Here is a 19,620-nt window from a genome sequence, read left to right on the forward strand (position 1 = left end):
AACAAGAATAAACTACTACTTTAGACAGTTGTTGTATGTGATTTTAAAAACTTGTTTGTAAAACTTATATTAAAAAGTAAAGTAAAAGTGTTGAATTCTCTTTTTCTCATTCTCTCAAAATCTTCTTCATTTTACCGCACGCTAATTAGTACATCATCACCGACAAACTCAGAGAGAGAGAAAGAGAGAGAGGGGGAGAGAGAGTGTTCATAGTTGTAAACATCTTTTTACAAAAAACGTTTATCTGCTTCTCTTCGCCTTCAACTCGGCCGCTTTTGCCTTCGCCCACGCCTTGGCGTCTTCGCCGTTGGACGAAGTCACCACCCTCGCGCCGCCGCCAGACGGCTTGTATTCGTGATCCAAAATCAAGCCAATCGTGTTCGCGTTCGTAGTCATCGCCGCATTCGCGTCATCGTACGACACCGTCGCGGTATCGACCCACCCTCGGTCCGCTTTACCCCAGGAGTTTTCCGAGATGTTCGTCAAACCGACGTACGTCGTCGCTAAGATGGTATCGCCCACCGACACTTTGCCGAGCGCTTTGCCCCCAGGGCGAACGGTTTTCACCACCGGTCTGCCGTCCTCCCCTGGTTTTAACAGTAAACCGAGCGCGATGTTCGACTGAGAGCAGTCCAAAACAACCTGTAATAGTTTGATTGATGAGTACGAAGGAAAAAAAATGTTTCATTTTAAAGTTTTTAGTTTTATTTTTGAATGAAAAGGAAGCAGAGAGGAGAGAAGAGATTTTCTCGTATCTCTGCTTCGTCGTCGGCGTAGGGCAAAAAAAATGATCAATTGGAGAATGCAAACAGCTTCTTCTTCTTCTCTTTCATCGCCAAGATCAACAGAAGACATTGGTTTTGTCGATGATGAATCGTAACAACGGAACAAGAGAGAGGGAAAACAGAAGGAAAGGTTCAAAAACTTTTTACCTTGTAAACGCTCCCTCCGACGGGATATTTCGCGTCGATTTCCGCATCGCTCATCGCTTTACACGAAAACGCGTGAGAATTTCTTGAATTTCTTTTGTTTTGCTTCTTGAGAGGAGTCGAGACTCTCGAGGAGAGCAAAGAGGAAGATGACACCACGCTGAATGCCATTTTTGAGATGTATGTATTAGGTGTGTTAGATGTTGTGTGTGTGTGTGTGTGTGTGTGTGTTTATTTATGAAGACAACTCTGATGAGAAAAGCGTCTCCTAACGAGAATTAGAGAGAGATAAAGGGAGTTTGTGGGCAAATTTTTGTGTTTTCGTGACTAGACATCGGCAGACGTGTCTCAATCTCGTTTGATTTTCTTGATTTCGTCGTCCTTCGCGTTTCAAGAAAAAGGAGGAGAACGCAGGAAACTTTTGAAATTTTTGATTTTTTGGTTGGCTGTTTCGAGACCAACAAATTTTGGCAAAAAATGAAAATTCGTCTCCTCCTCTTTCTTCTCTCTCTACGAATACACGTTCTTCACATTAAAACTTGGTGGTAGCTTGAGCGATTGATATTAGAATAAAAGAAACACCCAAAGAAGAGATAGATCATCATCACCATCATCATCATCATGCAAGCGATAGAAGCCATCTCTCAAAACTACGTGGACAGCGCCAAGCTGATACGGTTCCAGTTCATCGCGGACGCTCTTCTGAAACGTTTGGAAAAAGACGACGACCAAGAAGAAGAAGAAGAATTTAAAGAAGAAGAAGAAGAAAAAAGTCGTTACGATGTTGAGATCGCGAGAGAAGCGCTGAGAAGAGCGGGAGAGATTTGCAAAAGAGGCGGGACGAGGAACGCGGAGATTTTCAAGTCCATTCGGGAGAGGAAGATAAAGTTGAAGGAGTTAAGAGGAGGAGGAGATGTGAACATGGACGACAACGGAGGAGGAGGAGAAGAAGAAGAAGAAGAGGGAGAAGATTTCGTGGAAAATTGGTCACGTCAGATGGATTTGGAAAACCAAAACGAAAGAAAACGATTGGACGAAGGGTTAACTTCCTCGAAAGCGAGCTCTTTGAAAGAGTCCATTCGATTAGCGCACAACGATTTGGGCGATTATTACTACAACATTGGTGACTTGAAAGAAGCGTTCCAATGTTACGCGAAATCCAGAGAGTACGGGACGTCCGTGAAACACACGTTGGCGCTGTGCGTGAATAGCATTAGAGTTGCTTTGGAGTTGAACTCTATGGCGCAGGTTTTGCTGTACGCGAACAAAGGATTGGCGATTTTGAAGAACGTGGACCAGCAGTCGGCGGCGGGCGAAACCGAGAAGAAAATGGCGCAACGACCGTCGATTATACAACAAGCGGGAGGCGGCATCGAAGGGATAGGCGGCGCGGGAGAAAACAAAGAAGAACAAAATTTGACGAGAGCAAAGTTTACGTGCGCGGCGGCGTTGGCGCATTTGCACTTTGGCAAGTACGCGGAAGCCGCGAAGCACTTTACGAGCTTGAAAACGGAGATTGGAAACTCGTACGCGGAGGTTATCTCTCAACAAGACGTCGCCGTCTACGGCGGCTTGTGCGCTTTGGCTACGTTTGACCGAGTGCAATTGAAGAAACGCGTTGTCCACGAAAACTTCACGTTTCGAGACATGCTGAGTACGGCTCCGGAAATGCGCGATATTGTGGAAGATTTTTGGAATTCGCGATATCCGCAATGCTTATCCAAACTCGACGTGATTAAAAAAGAGTTACTCTTGGACATCCACGTCGGGAAACACGTCCACAAACTCTTTTCACTCATCCGTCAAAAAGCGTTGATTCAATACACCAAGCCGTTTTCTGCGTTGAGCTTAACTACCATGGCGTCTGCGTTCAATTGTGACTCGGTGGAAAACCTCGAAAAAGAAATCGCAGACTTGATCACGGCGGACAAAATCCGCGCTCGAATCGACTCTCGAGGCGAGAAAATTTTACGCGCCAAGGAGTTTGATAAGAGAATGGAAACGTTCGAACACGTACAAAGTACCGCGGAGAAGTTCGTCGAGAACGCTGGTGAGGCACTGTTGAGATCCTCCTTGAATAGATTAGACTTAGCTTTATAATAAGAGAAGAGAGAAGAGGAGAGAGAAGAGAGAAGAGAGAAGAGAGCGCTTCGATTGTAAAAGTAATATCAAACACTTCCCACACAAAATTGAAAAAATGGCATGCAATAAAATCTTCTCAAAAAAAAACATCATCTCATCTCTCTCAAATCATCTTCGTCGAAAAGTTCGGACTAAAAAGCGTCAAAAGTCTTTCGTTTTGTGTAAGAACAGAACGACAAGAAGAAGAAGAAGAAGAAGAAAGTAGCAGCAGCGGTAGTAGAGTAGTAGTAAATATACGAGACAGATAAGATACATGGAGGAGTACGAGAAGGTGCGCCACCCAGTTTTCTTCTTCTTCCTCTAAAAAAAATGTCTCTCTTCTTCTTCGACAAAAATTTTTACTTCTCTCTTTTCCGTCCGATGAGATTACTAACAACGATTTAATACTAATGATAACTTCTCTCGTCGTATTATATTATTAAAATAAAACAAAATATAACAGGTGGATACGATTGGTGAAGGCACGTACGGGGTCGTGTATAAAGCGCGGGTGCGCTCGACCGGAGAGATTTTAGCCTTGAAACGTATTCGTTTAGAGCAAGAAGAAGAAGGCGTCCCGTCAACTGCCATTCGAGAGATCTCTTTGTTGAAAGAACTCAGGCACGAAAACATCGTGAAACTGGTGGACGTGGTGCACTTGGAGAAAAAGCTCTACTTAGTGTTTGAATATTTAGATTTAGATTTGAAAAAGCACATGGACGCGAGTCCGCACATATCGAACGATCGAATGGTGATTAAAGGATACGTGTATCAAATGTGCGCCGGCATCGCGTTTTGTCACTCGCACAGAGTGTTGCACAGAGATTTAAAGCCACAGAATTTATTAATCGATACGGAAACGAACTCGTTGAAGTTAGCGGATTTTGGGTTGGCGAGAGCGTTTGCGATTCCGTTGAGGGCGTACACGCACGAGGTAGTGACGTTATGGTATCGAGCGCCGGAAATTTTGTTAGGCGCGAAGCAATATTCCACGCCGGTGGACGTGTGGTCGATTGGGTGTATTTTCGCGGAGATGATTAATCAGTCGCCGTTATTTCCTGGAGACTCTGAAATCGATCAGTTATTTAAGATATTTCGCGGGTTAGGGACTCCAGTCGACACCGTTTGGCCAGAAGTGTCGCAACTGCCGGATTACAAGGAGGAGTTTCCCAAATGGAAGGCGAAGGAGATGAAGGAGTTGTGCCCGAAAGTCGACGAGTTTGGTTTAGATTTATTGAAGAGGATGTTGGTGTATCCGCCACACATGAGAGTGTCAGCGAAAGATGCGTTGAGACATCGATACTTTGAAGATTACGATCCGAAAAGTCACGTGAAGAACGTGGAGAGAGCTTTGAATTCTTCACTCGATGGGGGCAACGAATAAAAAAACGTTGACGATTTTTGTTTTAGACAAAAAGCAGAGCACGCGCGCGCGAATTGTGAAGAAGTCATTTTTATACGAGAGAGAGTAGAACAACGCATGTAATAACAGTTTTGTATTTGTAAGAAGTAAACGGTATTTGAGCAAGCAATGATAATGATAAAATGATAATAATGATATTATAACAATAGCAACGCAACGCCAAGAGAGAAAAAATATTATCGCTTCTCTTTCTTCTCCGCGAACAACCCTTTAAACACATTCTTCTTTTCCGGGACGCCAACAATGTTACCGTCGCCATCAATTTGTGCCGGCAACGCCGCCGCCGTACTCGTGAAGAAGTTCAACGCCGTAAACGCGAGAATCGGAGACAGGTCGATTCCGCCCAACGGCGGAATGATGCCTCGGAACAAGTTCAAGTACGGGTCGCAGATAGTCGCCAACGGGTACACGATTTGCTGCGGTGCAGCTGGAAACCACGTGACGATCAATCTTCCAATCAACAGAGTGTTGTATATGTTCAACGTGGAGAACAACCCGGAGGTTAAGACGACTTCAACGGCGGAATCGCCCGGGATCATCGCGCCTAAAAACTTGTTTGTTCCTCGGATGGGAACCATGATTTCGTTCATCGTGTTCTTATTATTATTACTTCTTCTATTATTATGTTTGCTATTATATTGCGCCGCGCTCATGCTCGCGCAAAACACCGCGTTTGCCTTCTTCGCGTCTTTGTTCTCGGAAATGTTCTTTCTGGCGGAGTTGAAACCAGACCGAGCGGCTTGTCGCAATTCGTTCAGAGGATTAAAGAGAAACGACGTCGATGACGACGACGACGACGAGGATGATGCGACGGCAATCGCTCTCCCTAACTGCGCCATCGGCGAGGTCATCGACGGTAGCATTCCTCTGCCGTGTTCCTCTTTCGTCGTAATCATCGTTTTGTTGTTGTTATTAATCATGTTGGATGTGTGGGGAAAATGTAGTGTATCGTACTGGAAGAGTGAAGAAGTGCGGTGTTGAAAAGATTAAACTCTCCTCTCTCCGTCTGTCTCGAGCAAGCAAGAAGGAAAGAGCGCTTCTCATTTTTCGCTCGAAAACAGGTTTAAATACGAGTGGAGCTGCACTCCTCCAGAAGAGACGAGGCGGAAAGACAGACGAGAGATTTTTCAATCTCTTTTTATAAAACCTGAGACGCAAAAAAGCCCACACCCAAAAAAAGGCCTCAGCGTTAATCCGGAACTTTGCGAACGTGCGAACGTCGTCACTTATTTGAAGCGCTTTTTGCTTTCAGTAATATTTTACAACGAATATTCTAATGTCTGCAATGTCTAGTGCCGTCAGGATGGCCGCGAATATGTCCATGAAGGTACGCGTGGATGCGTTTACGAGCGCATTACGAACACAATTTTTTTCTTTTTGTGCGGTGCATTTCTTACGTCGCTTTTTTGTGCGCACCGCCGCCCCCCCGTGCAAAATCCGAGAGGCAAATCAGCGCTCAATGTGTACTCAATACTCACCGAATCTCTCATCTAATCACAGGCATGCGTCGTTCGCTCCAACACTATCAGAAATTCCAACAAGTTTAGGTACGCTTTATATCGCACGTGTGGTCATTCGGGCGGTTTCCGAGTTTTTTTTTCTTCGTCGGAGACACGTAGTCATTTGCTTGTGGATAAAGTGAAATGAAAGAGATTTGATGCATTTTTCCATTGCGCGCGTCGCTGCTCGTTTCGCGTACCCTTTCGAGATTGAAAATCACTTTCGAGAGAACTTGCCTTTCTAACGACTCTTTCTGCATATTTTCTTGACTACAAAAACAACAGTTTGGCGAGACCGACGACGACGACGACGACGAGAACGCTCGCCACCACGGTATCGGCTGCGGAAGCTGAAGCTTCGAGCGAAGCCGCCACGACCACGGATGAAGCGAAGCCGAAGCGCCGCTTTCCGAAGAAGACCGTCACGGTGCATGAATCAGACCTCGAAGTTGGTAAGGAATTTACCGGCAAAGTTAAATCAACGACGGTGTATGGTGCGTTTGTGGACTTCGGCGCCAAGAACGACGGTTTGGTGCACATCTCTGAGTTGCAGTCTGGCTTTGTCGAGAACGTCGGCGATGTCGTTGCCGTTGACCAAGAGGTCAAGATTTGGATTAAATCCATTGAAAAAGGACGCATCTCTTTGACGATGAAGCAGCCGCCGACGGAAGCGGAAGTTGCGCAGCAAGCTGCGGACCAACAGGCAAAGTTTGAGGCGAGACAAGCGTTCAAGTTGCAAAAGGAGAAACAGTCTGAAATCGCGGGTAACTTGAAGAAGGGTGCGGTTTTGGAAGGCTGCGAAGTGAAATCGATCCAAAACTACGGTATTTTTGTTGAAATTGCGGAAGGTGTGGAAGGTTTGGTTCACATCTCGGAGTTATCCGATGACTTTGGGGTCGAGGCGAAGGATATCGCCAACGTCGGCGATAAGGTCACCGTTCGCGTCTTAGGCGTCGACGGCAGCAAAGTGAAATTATCCATGAAGGAGAAGCTCGACGTAAGTGCCTCACTTGATTTTATTGTATGATTGCTTTTTATCCTCCTTCTCGCGAGGATTTTTTTCGTCGGCAAACCGCGGGAGCATCGTTCCTCTTTTTATCTCGATAAGGACGGAGAAGCCGTGAGAACAGATAAGGAAAAGAGAAAATTTTTTACTGACCACATTCATTTCTCTCTCTCACTCTCTTCTTCTCATCACCACAGTTGGACGAAATGGCTTCGGATATGAACGTTGAAGTTGAATCGTCGGCGTCGGCGATTCAGTTTGCGTTCAAATCTATCGGATTATCGGCGGACAACTTCCCGCAAGCAAAGAAGTCTGGATCGGCATCGGCGAGCATGTCTACGTCTGCCGCACCGACTGAGGAACCTGCGGTAAGTAGCTAATAGGGAAAACTTTGAAACCTCGTTTGTTTTTTCTCCAGAATAGCCCGCGCGTCGACGTAAATCCGCGCATTTGTAATAGATGACGACAACACTTTTTTATTGTTTTATGTAAAAAATACTCACGTTTTTTTCATTTTTTCAGGCCGCCGCCCCAGCTGCTAAAGAGGAACCCGCACCAGCCGCCGCTGCTGCCGCTCCAGTCGCCGAACCGGCCGCACCAGCTGCTGCCGCTCCAGTTGCCGAACCGGCCGCACCAGCTGCTGCTCCGGCTGCTGATGGTGCCGCCATCTCCGCGGCTACGGTTAAAGAGCTCCGACAAATGTCCGGTGCAGGTATGATGGATTGCAAGAAAGCTTTGATTGAAAACAACGGTGACGTCCAAAAAGCGCAAGAGTGGTTGCGCGTCAAGGGCATGGCCTCTGCGGACAAGAAGCAAGGCCGCATCGCCGCCGAAGGTGTTGTTATTGACTACATCCACGCCGGCTCTAGAATTGGTGTCTTGGTAGAAGTCAACTGCGAAACCGACTTTGTCGCCAGAGGCGATAAATTTAAAGAACTCGCGAAGGATGTCGCGATGCAAATCGCCGCGTGCCCGGAAGTTGAATACATCTCCGCCGACGACTGCGATCCGGCGATGATTGCCCGAGAGAAGGAAATCGAAATGAAGAAGGAAGATCTCCAATCCAAGCCGGAGAACATCAGAGAGAAGATTGTCCAAGGCCGCATCGACAAAATGGTCAACGAAAAGGCGCTCTTGCCGAAGGATTACATCAAGGACACGTCCAAGACGGTTGAAGAATTGATCAAAGAAGCCACCGCGGAATTGGGCGAGAAGATCTCCATCCGTCGCTTCGAAAGATTTAACTTGGGTGAAGGTATCGAGAAGAAGGAATCTAACTTTGCGGCTGAGATTGCCGAGGCGACTGCCGTCAAGGCTGAAGCGCCGAAGCCAGCTGAGCCGAAGAAAGAAGAGCCGAAGGACGACGCTCCGGTTGAGATGGTTGCCGTCTCCGCGGCTGCCGTCAAGGAGCTCAGACAAATGTCCGGTGCCGGTATGATGGATTGCAAGAAAGCTCTCGGCCTGAACGGTGGTGATGTTCAGAAGGCGCAAGAGTGGTTGCGCGTCAAGGGCATGGCCTCTGCGGACAAGAAGCAAGGCCGCATCGCCGCCGAAGGCGGTGTTTTCTCGTACATTCACGCTGGTTCCAAGATCGGTGTTTTGGTTGAAGTCAACTGCGAAACCGACTTTGTCGCCAGAGGCGATAAATTCAAGGATCTCGCGAAGGATGTCGCGATGCAAGTCGCCGCGTGCCCGGAAGTTGAATACATCTCCGCCGACGACTGCGATCCGGCGATGATTGCCCGAGAGAAGGAAATCGAAATGAAGAAGGAAGATCTCCAATCCAAGCCGGAGAACATCAGAGAGAAGATTGTCCAAGGCCGCATCGACAAAATGGTCAACGAAAAGGCGCTCTTGCCGAAGGATTACATCAAGGACACGTCCAAGACGGTTGAAGAATTGATCAAAGAAGCCACCGCGGAATTGGGCGAGAAGATCTCCATCCGTCGCTTCGAAAGATTTAACTTGGGTGAAGGTATCGAGAAGAAGGAATCTAACTTCGCGGCTGAGATTGCCGCCGCGACTGGCCAAGCTTAAACTTAATTTGAGAGGGAAGGAAAGTAGCGGTAATAATGTACGACGAGTTGTTTACACACGGTGGGTGAGATTTCTTAAGAAGAGAGCATATACGATAGCAATTGCGAATGTTTTTAAGTCAGCAGAATATTATTATATAAGTATAAGTATTTTTCTCAGTGTGGCTTTAATCACCTTTAGTCAATTCGGAAATATCAACGCCGGTCACGTCCAACGCCACCTTCGCCGCGGCTGCGAACCCGGCGATCCAAAAGATACCCAAAAGCACGTAGTTTTCAAAATACAAGCACGTCGCGGTTCCGCCAACCGCCAACGCCGCCACACCTGCGATGCTCACGGCTACTGTCCCCGGATCTAACTTTGCTGATCCACTCGAGCTCGCATCCTCCAATACCTGTCCATCCTCCGTGTACATTCTCGGCTCGATGCCGAAAACGTTGTTGTTCTCCAAACTCGTGTCCGACCCACCTTTAAAGGATTGCGAGACAAACCCTGGACCTAAACTCCCATCTTTCACGCCAACGTAAATCGCATCCTCCTCTTCCGCGACCACGACTGGAAACACTTCCATATTTCTACACGTCTCCTGCGGCGTTAATTTCGCCAACACTGGATTATCCGGATACCAGGCTTTAATCTCCCCGGTTTTCAAGTCAAACGTCGTTTTTGTCGTCGGGCACTCGATGCACGCGTCTTGCGTCAATCGAGCTCTCTCAAACCCCTCGGAATACGCGCCTTCTGATGGTGATCTCGACTCAATCGCGCAAATCGTATCTCTGTACCAAAAGAGTAAAATAGACTTCCCCAAAGCGTCGATTTTCTTTCGGTCGCCTCTCGGTAAGTCGGAGAACGAGAGAAGTTTGATGTACGACTCCGGGACTTGCGTTTTCGGGGAAGCTGCTGGAGCCGCCGTGGCTGGCGCCGCCTCTTGTCCATCGCCGCCTTCCGCGCGAACGACGACGTTTGGTCCCGTTTTTGACGACAATGCTCTTTTGGACGATGATGATGATGATGATGATGATGAGTGCTGAAACGTCGACGACGATAACGCGACCGATGATGATGATTTTTGTTGTTGTTGTTGTTTATGTTGTTGTTGTAAAGAACTTCGAACGATCGTTCTTTTAGACGACGCGACGGTTTTGGACGTCGAAACGAAGACGCGCGACCCCGAGGACGTGAAGGCAGCAGTGTTGGTCATGATTAATAATAATAATAATAATAATAATACTACGCGCTTTAAATAATGATGAAGATGACGTTGCCACGCTGGATTTTTTTAGAAGAATTTTGCCATCTGTGGACCACAACAGACAGACAGAAGGAACCCAAACTGACTGACTGAAAAAAAGAAAAAAAAAGAAAAGAACACAAAGGGAAAGGAACCAACAAAATCAACCAAAAATCAAGTACTATTTTTACATCGACTAACTAAAAGCCAGCCTCGGCGGCGGCGAGCAAAGCTTGCTTTTGCAACTCACTCGCAAAAGACGCTTTGCGGTGGTTCATTTTATCATCGCTACTGTGGTTACTCTCGAGAACGACTTCGCCTCTTTGCAAGGCGAGTTTCCTCTGTTTGCGACTGAGAAAAGGTTTCGTTTTATCGTCCTCGTTTCCTCGCGTGGCCGCATTCTCCTCTTCTCCTTTTTTACTCATCATCATCCGCCGCCGCCGCTGTCGTTTCTTACTATGACTACTATTGTCCTCGTCATCGTCGTCGTCGTGACTCTTGACAACCACGAACTGTTCTCTGCCCTGCTTCTCTTTTAACCTTTGCTTCCACAACATCTCCTCGTTTTTCTTTCCCATCTTCGTCAGAGATTTCCCGCCGAAACCGTCCACGTGCTCGTCGAACAGTTCTTGGAACTTTTCCGAAAAGTACTCGTCGGAAATGTCCACGTATACGCTCGGTTTAGCAAATCCAGCGCCTCCGTATTTCGCTCGCACCGGTTGTAATACCGTTTTGAACATCTTCGCCAGTTCTTGCTCCGTCAGCGCTCTCGAGAGTGGTAAAGAACGCAATATACGAATTCGTCGTTCTTTGGCGCCGGCTCTTTTTGACTTCCATTTTTTATTCGTATTGGCGTCTCCACCTTTATCAAAACCGTTGTTGTTTTTGTTGTTTGGAGAGGAAGTAAAGCCATTCTTCCCCTCGTTCACGCCGCGTTGTTGTTTCTTCGTCGTTGTCGTGATGATGGAAGTATAATTTTGTTCTTTGCTCTCGAAATCCGCCGCTTTTTTCCCGTCTCTAAACGTCGTCGCTTTCGCTCGGTATTGCTTTAACAATCCCATTCTTTTCTCTCTGTGTCGTCTATCTATCCATACTCCTCATTATTTGTTGCGCATATCCTCCAAATTAAACGCGCTGCTTTTCTGGAAAGAACACAACACAAGAAGAAGAAGGGAGAGGAGGAGGAGGAGGAGAAAAGAAAAAGTGACAACACAACACAAAAAAGAAAAAGAGTCGTCACACAGAAGTCACTTTTTATTAATTTTAATTCAGAGTTGTTGTTGTTGTTGTTGTTGTTATAAATACATTTGTTTTTGTCGAAAAGACAGGTGTGTATGCGACGCTCTTCTCTGGCGTTCTCATCATCGTCGTCGCCGTCGTCGTTATTATTAGTAGTAAAGGATAGTATTATTCTTAATCAACAACAAAAACAAAAACGCGGGGCAACGATGATGATGATGTTGAATTTTACAAAGTTGACGGCGGGGACGTTTTGTGCTCATCATCATCAAACGCGCTCTTCTTCTTCTTCCTCTTCAACAACAACAAAGTTGTTCGTTAAAAGTAGTAGCAACAACGGTAATAGCAATAGTAGTAGTAATAATAATAACGGGAGTAAGAACAACAACAACAACAACAGTTGGGCGACGCAAACGAGAGGAGGGAGAAAAACGCGCTTTAACGGCGATATCGTCCAAACGCCCCAGGAGAAGAAATTGAACAAACTGGAAGGGCAGAGATTGTCGAAAGCGTTGGCGGCGTTGGGCGTCGCCTCGCGACGAGGCTCGGAAACGATCATCTTCGACGGACGAGTGAAAGTAAACGGGACGAAAGTTTTAGAGCCGCAGTTTAAGGTGAACTTGGACGTGGACGTGATTGAGTTGGACGATAAAGTCGTCCAAGGCGGCGTCGAATACGCAGGCGAACACTTTTATTTCCTAGTGAACAAACCGAAAGGGTACGTCTGCTCGACCAAAACTGGTGGTATTCTAAACAACAACAACAACGGTAACAACAGAGGAGAAAAGGAAGAAACTGGCACTGGTGGAAAGAAAGCGTTGGATTTGTTGCAAACGTGGACGGAACAGTGGAAGAAGGGGAATCCGGGAAAGTTACCGCCGAGATTGTTTACGGTTGGTCGATTGGACGTTCAAACGACGGGCATGTTGTTGGTGACGACGGACGGGAAATGGTCGCAAAGAGTCGCACACCCATCGTCGGGGGTTGTGAAGAGATACGTGATTACGGCACCGGAGAGAGTGACGAGTGCGCAGATCACAAAGATGCGGAAAGGGACGGAAGTGGATGGCGCGCACGTGACGCCGGTGCTGGTGGAAGCAGTCACCGGGGACGGAGGACCAAAAAATCGCGTCGCGGTGGAAGTGGAAGACGGACGGAATCGAGAGGTTAGACGGATTGCAGAGAGTGCCGGGGTAGAGGTGAAGAATTTGAAGCGGACGAGAATCGGTGGGTTAAAAATGCCTTCGGAACTACCAGCTGGGATGTTTTGTTCCTTGAAACCGCATCAAGTTTCGTACGTTTTAGAGAAATCGCTCCAGCAAATCGGAGGAAATTTTTGATACTTACTATATACAACGTTGTAACTAATGCATTGCGAATTCCTACTGTACTGTATTTATTTACGTCTACTATTGCTATTGCTATTTATCAGCTGGGTTTTTTGCGCTAAAGCCCGACATGAACGCGTCCCGTTCGTTTTTCTCGTTCTTCGTGGGCGTTTTGAACAATTTCTTGAAAATCGATTTCTTCTTGGCGGGAGACATCACCGAACTGGTTTGTTTTGATGAAGACGCGAACGGAGCGGTCGCGTTGTTACTGTCGCTCAAATTTTCTCCTGCAGTCTGTGCGACAGCTGCGACTGGTACTACTACTGCCGCACCATCGTTCGCCGCAGCTTTAATCTTGGTAAGTTTTCGTCCCGCGAATCCAGTCACCGACTTCAGAGCAGACCATGCCAAGTTACCTTTCAACTGCCCGACAAGTTCTCTCCATCTTCCTTCAAACGATTCGCAAGTGTAGGAATCGAGCAACAGTCTGACATCTTTGAACGAACCCGCTGATCCGTGATAAGACACTTTCACTTTCGATTCGTTGAATCGCAAATATTTCACTTGCACAACCTTTGGACCAGAAATGGGCGCTGTATCCTCGTCGTCGTCGTCGTCTTCACCACCAACAACCTCTGCCGTCTTTCTCGATGATCCTTCGTCAACCTTAGGTAAACTGTCTGTAGAAGTTTTGGTAGCTGTTGTCGAAGTCGTCTTAGTAGTAGTAGTAGCAACGGTTGCCTTTGATTTCTGAAACTCTTTTTCGAATGCCAAGTGCATCTTTTTTGACTTGATCTCTCGTTCCGACGGAAATGCGTAGTCATAAATCATTTGATAGATTTCCTTCGTGATGTCAATTTTGAACGGTGAGAGGAGAACTTCTAAATGATTCCAAATTGGTGCTTCTGGTGGGCTCGCCGCGCGGTATGCCGATACTTGAAGAAAATTAGGTTTTGTCCGTATCGCCGCCGGAACGTTATCCCAATCTTCATCCAGAAGCCATCTTCCTACGACTACTTTTTCAACAGTTTGTAAGTGTAATCCCTTCAATTTGAAAAGAGTAACGCCAGATGAATCGACGTGCCGTTCTCGCGAAAGACTTAGATTTGTAATTTCCGCATTCATGAACGTCTTCCCGGCTTTTCTGAGCGCCCACGCTCCTCGCTCGATTTCCAACTCCATTTGCATCGCCGCTCTTTTACGATTATACTTCGTCAAGGACTCCGCTCGCCGTATCGATTTCGCCAACGCTTTTTCTTTACGTTTCACGTCATCAAGATAACCTCGTCTCTTCAAATCTTCGTTCTCTTTCGCGCCGCCAGTCGTCATTTCTGTTCTGTCGTCTTCAAGTTTCTGAAAATCAATGTCATGTAGTCTCAGTGCGTGGATAGATTTGATATATTCCAACAAAGGAGCCGCAACGATCGCCGACGCAGCTGCATCTTCTTGGTCAAATAAACTTCTCTGTCCTTTTTTCCTCAGCAGAGCGACTGCGTTGTGTTCCGGACTGGGAGGCGCGAAATTTGATGGAGTTAAAAACAACGAGCCGATAATATCGACTAGTACAGCCTGCTGTTCGGATTCCATTGTGGCGTCAATATCTGGAGATTTGAAAGAGAATTTTGTGGGTGCGTCTGAATCGTCAGATTCACCGCTATCACTTGTTTGCACGGAGTGCTTGAAGATCATCTCGCACGGAGCGAAGATTTGTCTCAGCAAGCTAGATTTTTTTGGCTGTAAATGCGTGACTTCTTCATCGGAGCCTTTATCTTCGAGCCATTGTACGCCAGCTCGGAGGTCGACGTCTGTAGGTGCAACATGAGCTGCTACGTGGTGTAAATTCACGTCTACCAACCGTTGCTTCTGTGTCGCCGAAGAGGAATCCGAAGATGAAGACACTACGCGTCGACCAACAACGAGTCCATTATCCGCTGCGAGTAATAATCGCCCATTTCGATCGTTACCTCGTAAATTTATTTGCGGTTCTGAAATTTGGACGACGAACAAACATTCATCGGCAATTACTTGAGTTGGAGGAGATTTTTTCATCTCGCTGACAACATTTTCACCGCCATTATTCACGACACCCGGTTTAATCAACTCCAGCAAATCTAATTCGGTGTTCGCAGTTTTCGCGTTCGATTGCGAGGACTCGCTGAATCCACTCGTCGCACTGATATTTTTTCTATGCTTGCTGTATTGATCAAGGTCCATATCGACCAGATTTTCACTGAGCTTTTCTAATTCAAACATCGACGGTGGCTTCTCGATTGAGGGATCATCGCCTAGCGAAGCTTGCCACATCTCACGAATCCACGTCAAAACCTTTTCTCTCGTTTTCGATTCGAGTAATACTCTAGGAGCGTCCACGTCGACTCGCACCTCATCTTTCGCCGAAGGTTTGCGTACTCGAAATTCGCGACTTTCAAGCACTAACATCGAGTCCGTGACCATTTCCCGCAGCGACGATGCAGTGACTTTATTCTCGATAGGACCGTTACCATCACCGACTCTCAATGCACGCGGCGAAGGGATTGTGTTCGAGCCTCTCAACATTTCGCGCATGGTCTCGTCGAAATTTGCCGATATCATTTGATTCGGCTCAAAAGTTGCCTCATTTTCTTCTTTTTCGGGTAAAAATATGCGTAAATCCTTCGCGTGGACGTTCAAGTTTTCACTCGCGTTAGATATGTAACTGAATCCTTCCAAAAAAGCAGCTATGCTTTGGACAGTTTCGTCTTTCTCCTTTGTCGGTAAGGAATAATTCAAATACTCCGCCGTTACCTCCCAGCTCGGTTGTTTCGAATATAATATGGAAACCATAGACTTGCCTTTCACTTTTTTTGTCTTACCGTAACTTTTCTCCGTTGCTTTGGTCTTTCCATATTGTTTGTACCTCCACGCGTTCCGTAACGATACCAAATCGGGTTTCATCAGCGCTCTCCACCATTTTTTCATGTACCTCATATCCTCTGCGGTGAATCTAAAATATGGAGTTTCCGTGAACTGAGAATTCATGCTGATACCGTCGAATGAATTGAGGACACTGTGCAGATCTGATATATTACGCGCACGCGCTGGCGAAAGTAGAACTGAAGACGTTCTCGATGGCGAAAGCTTGAGTGCCGAAATTCTAGTTTTGAAGTCATCGGAATGCCATTTTGCGAGCGGTGAAGACGATAAAGAAGCTTTATTACCATTTGCGTCCATCGCGGTAGTCTGAAACGAAGACAACGGCGTTTGGAAGTTATCAATAGTGCCTTTCCTCGATGACTTCGGAGTCAAGAAATCTTCTTCATCCGCTGAGTCTTCTGCTATGCTAGAACTCATTTTCGTTTCAATATCATCGAGTATGTGATCAACGCGCCATCCTGGGAGCAAGGTATCTTTGCATGCGAATTGTATGCTGAGCTCGTGCGAACCTTCGCAACTTTTGCATTCAGACAGGGTGTGCAATTCTACGCCTGTTGTTGGATCGAAACGATACGATGTCGCGTATCCGTTTATATTATCTTTAGTCAACCATTCATACTTCACACCAATCTCGACCGCCGGAGCAACAAAAAGCGTATGGGAAACTGCATCCGAAAAAGAAGGTTCCCTCGATACGGCAAAGCGAGCAGCGCGGAGAAGGATATGCCCTGATTTGTAAGACATTTCGCATTTGGAGGCTTTGAAAGCAAGCGCGTGACGAGTTTGAGTATCCTTCAAAGATGAATCCAGGACGATTTGAGAGTTCCTTGCGATAATCGTGAAGTCACCTCGCCATAAGTTCCTTAAGTTATCCCACCACGGAAAGTTGTCTTTTACTTTTGCCGGAGATGAATCGTCGTTAGGGGCATCACGATGCCTTGATTTCGGAACCATACGATTTGATATTTCGCGCGAAAGAATAGCGTACTTCGGTTCTGAGGATGCCAAATACCGTACTTTCCCGTCAATCCAAGTCTGCGTTAAATTAGTGAACGCTAAAACGCTTGGCCTAGAAGGAGATTGAGCCGAGCGGATGGCTGCAAATCTTCGCTTGCCGACCGGGAACGGTAGTAAGTGCGTGTCTTTGGACTGGACGCTCTGCTTTGCTAAAACAACCGGTCCTTGCATGGAAATGGTTTTTGCCTCGAACATAGCGCAATCCTCGCCACCCAGGAACATATCAAACTTTTCGCACGTCCAATCGACGGTTTGGTATTGGGTTATGTGCAAATCGACGCCATCCGAGTATGGAGCGTCGGTGCAACGGCAGAAATGTCCTATTTTCTCACGTTCGTCTGCGTCACAACCATATTTGAAAGACCAATCCAGCGTTTGCGCACGAACTGTCAAAATATTATCCACCAGATTCAGGAAGTGCACGTCTTTCTTCTTATTCTCGTTAAAGCCATCGACACCTTTCTTATACGCTTTTGCAACATTCTGAAATATTTGCTGAATCATTTGAGCATCCTTAGTTTCGTCAGCGTCTCTTAATAATTTTCTCGAGCGTTTCAATTCCGGCTTCAGAAATTTTTCTTGCATACGCAAGAAGCTTTCGAGTTTATCTGAATCTTCGATTATGAACGTGTTTCCTCCGGTCGACTTCCAGCGCACTTCTCCTATCGAATCCGGTAAATTCAAAACTGTTCCATTTTCATTCGATGATGCTTTTTTGGAGATGATTTTGGACTTGTCGGCTGCGGAGGCAGCCGTGGAGGTGAACTTCTTCAGCGCTTGTTTGAAAGCACTCTCGCCAGCGAACAAAGCAGCGTAAAAATCGCCGAAATCTAAGTCTCGAGCAAACTTAACAGCGGCTGTACTCGTTGTGATATCCCAACCGCTATCGTGCTTTCGCTTCTCGAGGGCGAGCGATTTCGTCGTGAAAAACGTCTCCGCGTTTGTTTCGATTTCAAAATTTTCAACGTTTATCGTCGAGATCTGTTCGAGATGTACGCGCGTCGAAGCGAAGCGAACATTCGCTCCGAGCGTCAAATCCGCAGCAAACGAAACGTTGGTAGCATCAAGGGAAATGTTACGATCCCGCGATGCTTTCATCTCTTTCTCCTGCTTGGACTGATCCTTCGTCTTTAGGAAGGCCAGACTCCCGAGGAACTTTTTCGTATCTTCTGAAAGCGTTTCGATTAGGAAATGTGCATCAGGATCCCAGTCCATCTGCACGTAATCCATTGTTATTTTCGTCGTTGCCGGTTGCACCGTTTGGGTACTGCTTGAGTGATGCTCAATTTCGAGTTTGCCGATTTCAACTTTTCGAGAGTAAGTTTCCAGAGAACAATCATCTTGAAAATCGAGCGAAACACCCAACATTTTCATTGACGCGGTCGTATTTTTGTTGCCGCCAGCTTCATCCATGGTGCCTCTACTGCTTCGTCCTTTGCGCCGATCGCTATTTGTTGCTCGAAACACTCCACTAATTTCAGGCACAGTCAATAAAACCGAAGACTTTACGCGTGCATTCAACGTGTTGGAATCTATTTGATCCTGCACGAGCGCATCCGCGAGCGAGTTTTGGAAACAAAAACATTCAGAGCGCGCATTCCTGATCTCGTACCCGAGAGCAAACGTAGATTTGATGTTTGTGTCGTCTTTTACCCTCCTATCATCGCGAACTTGATGAATTCGAACGCTTTCTATCCACGCGTGATTGAACAAATCCTGCGAATCATCCGTGAATACTGGATCTATCCCCAACAGTTCAACTTGCACATCGCTCACTTTACCTATTTTCGTCAAATCAGCCCTGAGTGAACACGATACTTTCGAAATTGCTATGGCAACATTGTCTTTCTTACCGACGCGAACCGATTTCGGAACTATTCGAATGCCGTTTGGCATATTCACGAACACCGTCAGCGCATCTGCTACAGGTTTCGTCGTCAAAACCATTTGTGTCGTCGTAACGGTGAAAACATCCTCATCGTACACTCTTAAATCTACTAAATTGATTTCCAAAAGCGAGAGAAACCTCGCGACGACACGCTTCTTAAAACTTTCCTTTATCCGTTTACTCGCCCTATCTGTTTTATTGTCGTTTGTGTTGTTGTTGGTGGTGGTGATGTTGCTCGTCGATTTCGCCTTCTCCTCCTCTTCCTCCTCTTCCTCGACGTAATCGCCATCCAAATCGTCCTCGTAATCTTCTTGTTTATTTGTCTTCCTCGCGCTCCGTCTTTTAACTTGCACGTCGAAACATCGAATGGGGACGTTCATCATCCTGTTCCGATTTTGCACGACAACTTCTTTACTCGACGAGGCGTCGTCTCCTTCTTCGGGCACGTCAACATCTCCTTCCTTGATAGTAGTAGTGGTGCTGGTAGTAGTTGAAGACGTACTTCCAGTTGCAGGAGACGGTGAATATAACGTTTTCAACATCCAATTCACCAAGTGCCTCAGTCTTCCCGCGTATCTGATTTCTCCGATGGATATCTGCTCGATATCTCCCCCTCCTTCAGCAGGAGACGAAAAGTTCAAAATCACATCCGTCGCGGAAAGGAACCCAATCGACCCGACCGTCACGCGCACGCCTTTCGTCGCCACAAATTTCAATCCCAATTGCAACAGCGAAGGAAATATCCATCGTCGAACGGCAAAGAGCGTCGGGAAGAAGGAGAGTACACCGGTGAATAAAATCAGAACGAGCGTTTCCAACGAGTTCGTTCCTTCTTCTCCGCTCATCTCGTTGGTCTCTCGACGAAGAGTGAATTTGGTTAAAAGAAGAAAAGAAGATACCGCGTTGGAAATGGTGGTGGTCATCGCGTTATAGGTGGAGGAGGAGGAAAAGAAGGTGGAGGATCAAGAGTTTAAGGCGTTCAAAGAGGA

At 46.6% G+C, this 19,620-nt stretch overlaps 9 protein-coding genes across 9 annotated transcripts; 4 read left to right on the forward strand and 5 right to left on the reverse strand.

Moving 5' to 3' along the window:
• Positions 1 to 240: 240 nt before the first annotated feature.
• Bathy05g04840 (predicted protein) lies at positions 241 to 986 on the reverse strand (the record flags this gene model as incomplete). The annotated part of the gene is made up of 2 exons (XM_007513155.1): positions 241 to 642; positions 933 to 986. The coding sequence occupies 2 exons, from the start codon at positions 984 to 986 to the stop codon at positions 241 to 243; spliced, it is 456 nt and encodes a 151-aa protein (XP_007513217.1).
• A 564-nt stretch (positions 987 to 1,550) lies between these two features.
• On the forward strand, positions 1,551 to 3,029 carry Bathy05g04850 (predicted protein; the record flags this gene model as incomplete). The annotated part of the gene is made up of 1 exon (XM_007513226.1): positions 1,551 to 3,029. The coding sequence occupies one exon, from the start codon at positions 1,551 to 1,553 to the stop codon at positions 3,027 to 3,029; it is 1,479 nt and encodes a 492-aa protein (XP_007513288.1).
• A 295-nt stretch (positions 3,030 to 3,324) lies between these two features.
• Positions 3,325 to 4,434, forward strand: Bathy05g04860 (predicted protein; the record flags this gene model as incomplete). The annotated part of the gene is made up of 2 exons (XM_007512924.1): positions 3,325 to 3,342; positions 3,514 to 4,434. The coding sequence occupies 2 exons, from the start codon at positions 3,325 to 3,327 to the stop codon at positions 4,432 to 4,434; spliced, it is 939 nt and encodes a 312-aa protein (XP_007512986.1).
• Positions 4,435 to 4,649: 215 nt separating this feature from the next.
• On the reverse strand, positions 4,650 to 5,312 carry Bathy05g04870 (predicted protein; the record flags this gene model as incomplete). Its single annotated transcript, XM_007512835.1, has 1 exon — positions 4,650 to 5,312. One exon carries the CDS (start codon positions 5,310 to 5,312, stop codon positions 4,650 to 4,652), a length of 663 nt encoding a protein of 220 aa, XP_007512897.1.
• A 437-nt stretch (positions 5,313 to 5,749) lies between these two features.
• Bathy05g04880 (elongation factor Ts) lies at positions 5,750 to 9,015 on the forward strand (the record flags this gene model as incomplete). The annotated part of the gene is made up of 5 exons (XM_007513146.1): positions 5,750 to 5,800; positions 5,974 to 6,020; positions 6,258 to 6,969; positions 7,176 to 7,346; positions 7,501 to 9,015. 5 exons carry the CDS (start codon positions 5,750 to 5,752, stop codon positions 9,013 to 9,015), a joined length of 2,496 nt encoding a protein of 831 aa, XP_007513208.1.
• A 166-nt stretch (positions 9,016 to 9,181) lies between these two features.
• On the reverse strand, positions 9,182 to 10,216 carry Bathy05g04890 (predicted protein; the record flags this gene model as incomplete). The annotated part of the gene is made up of 1 exon (XM_007513273.1): positions 9,182 to 10,216. The coding sequence occupies one exon, from the start codon at positions 10,214 to 10,216 to the stop codon at positions 9,182 to 9,184; it is 1,035 nt and encodes a 344-aa protein (XP_007513335.1).
• A 230-nt stretch (positions 10,217 to 10,446) lies between these two features.
• Bathy05g04900 (predicted protein) lies at positions 10,447 to 11,307 on the reverse strand (the record flags this gene model as incomplete). Its single annotated transcript, XM_007512951.1, has 1 exon — positions 10,447 to 11,307. The coding sequence occupies one exon, from the start codon at positions 11,305 to 11,307 to the stop codon at positions 10,447 to 10,449; it is 861 nt and encodes a 286-aa protein (XP_007513013.1).
• Positions 11,308 to 11,694: 387 nt separating this feature from the next.
• Bathy05g04910 (ribosomal large subunit pseudouridine synthase B) lies at positions 11,695 to 12,825 on the forward strand (the record flags this gene model as incomplete). Its single annotated transcript, XM_007513095.1, has 1 exon — positions 11,695 to 12,825. The coding sequence occupies one exon, from the start codon at positions 11,695 to 11,697 to the stop codon at positions 12,823 to 12,825; it is 1,131 nt and encodes a 376-aa protein (XP_007513157.1).
• An 81-nt stretch (positions 12,826 to 12,906) lies between these two features.
• Positions 12,907 to 19,554, reverse strand: Bathy05g04920 (predicted protein; the record flags this gene model as incomplete). Its single annotated transcript, XM_007513190.1, has 1 exon — positions 12,907 to 19,554. One exon carries the CDS (start codon positions 19,552 to 19,554, stop codon positions 12,907 to 12,909), a length of 6,648 nt encoding a protein of 2,215 aa, XP_007513252.1.
• Between the last annotated feature and the right edge of the window lie 66 nt (positions 19,555 to 19,620).

Source organism: Bathycoccus prasinos, assembly GCF_002220235.1.
Source record: "Bathycoccus prasinos genomic : chromosome_5".
Classification (NCBI taxonomy): Eukaryota; Viridiplantae; Chlorophyta; class Mamiellophyceae; order Mamiellales; family Bathycoccaceae; genus Bathycoccus; species Bathycoccus prasinos.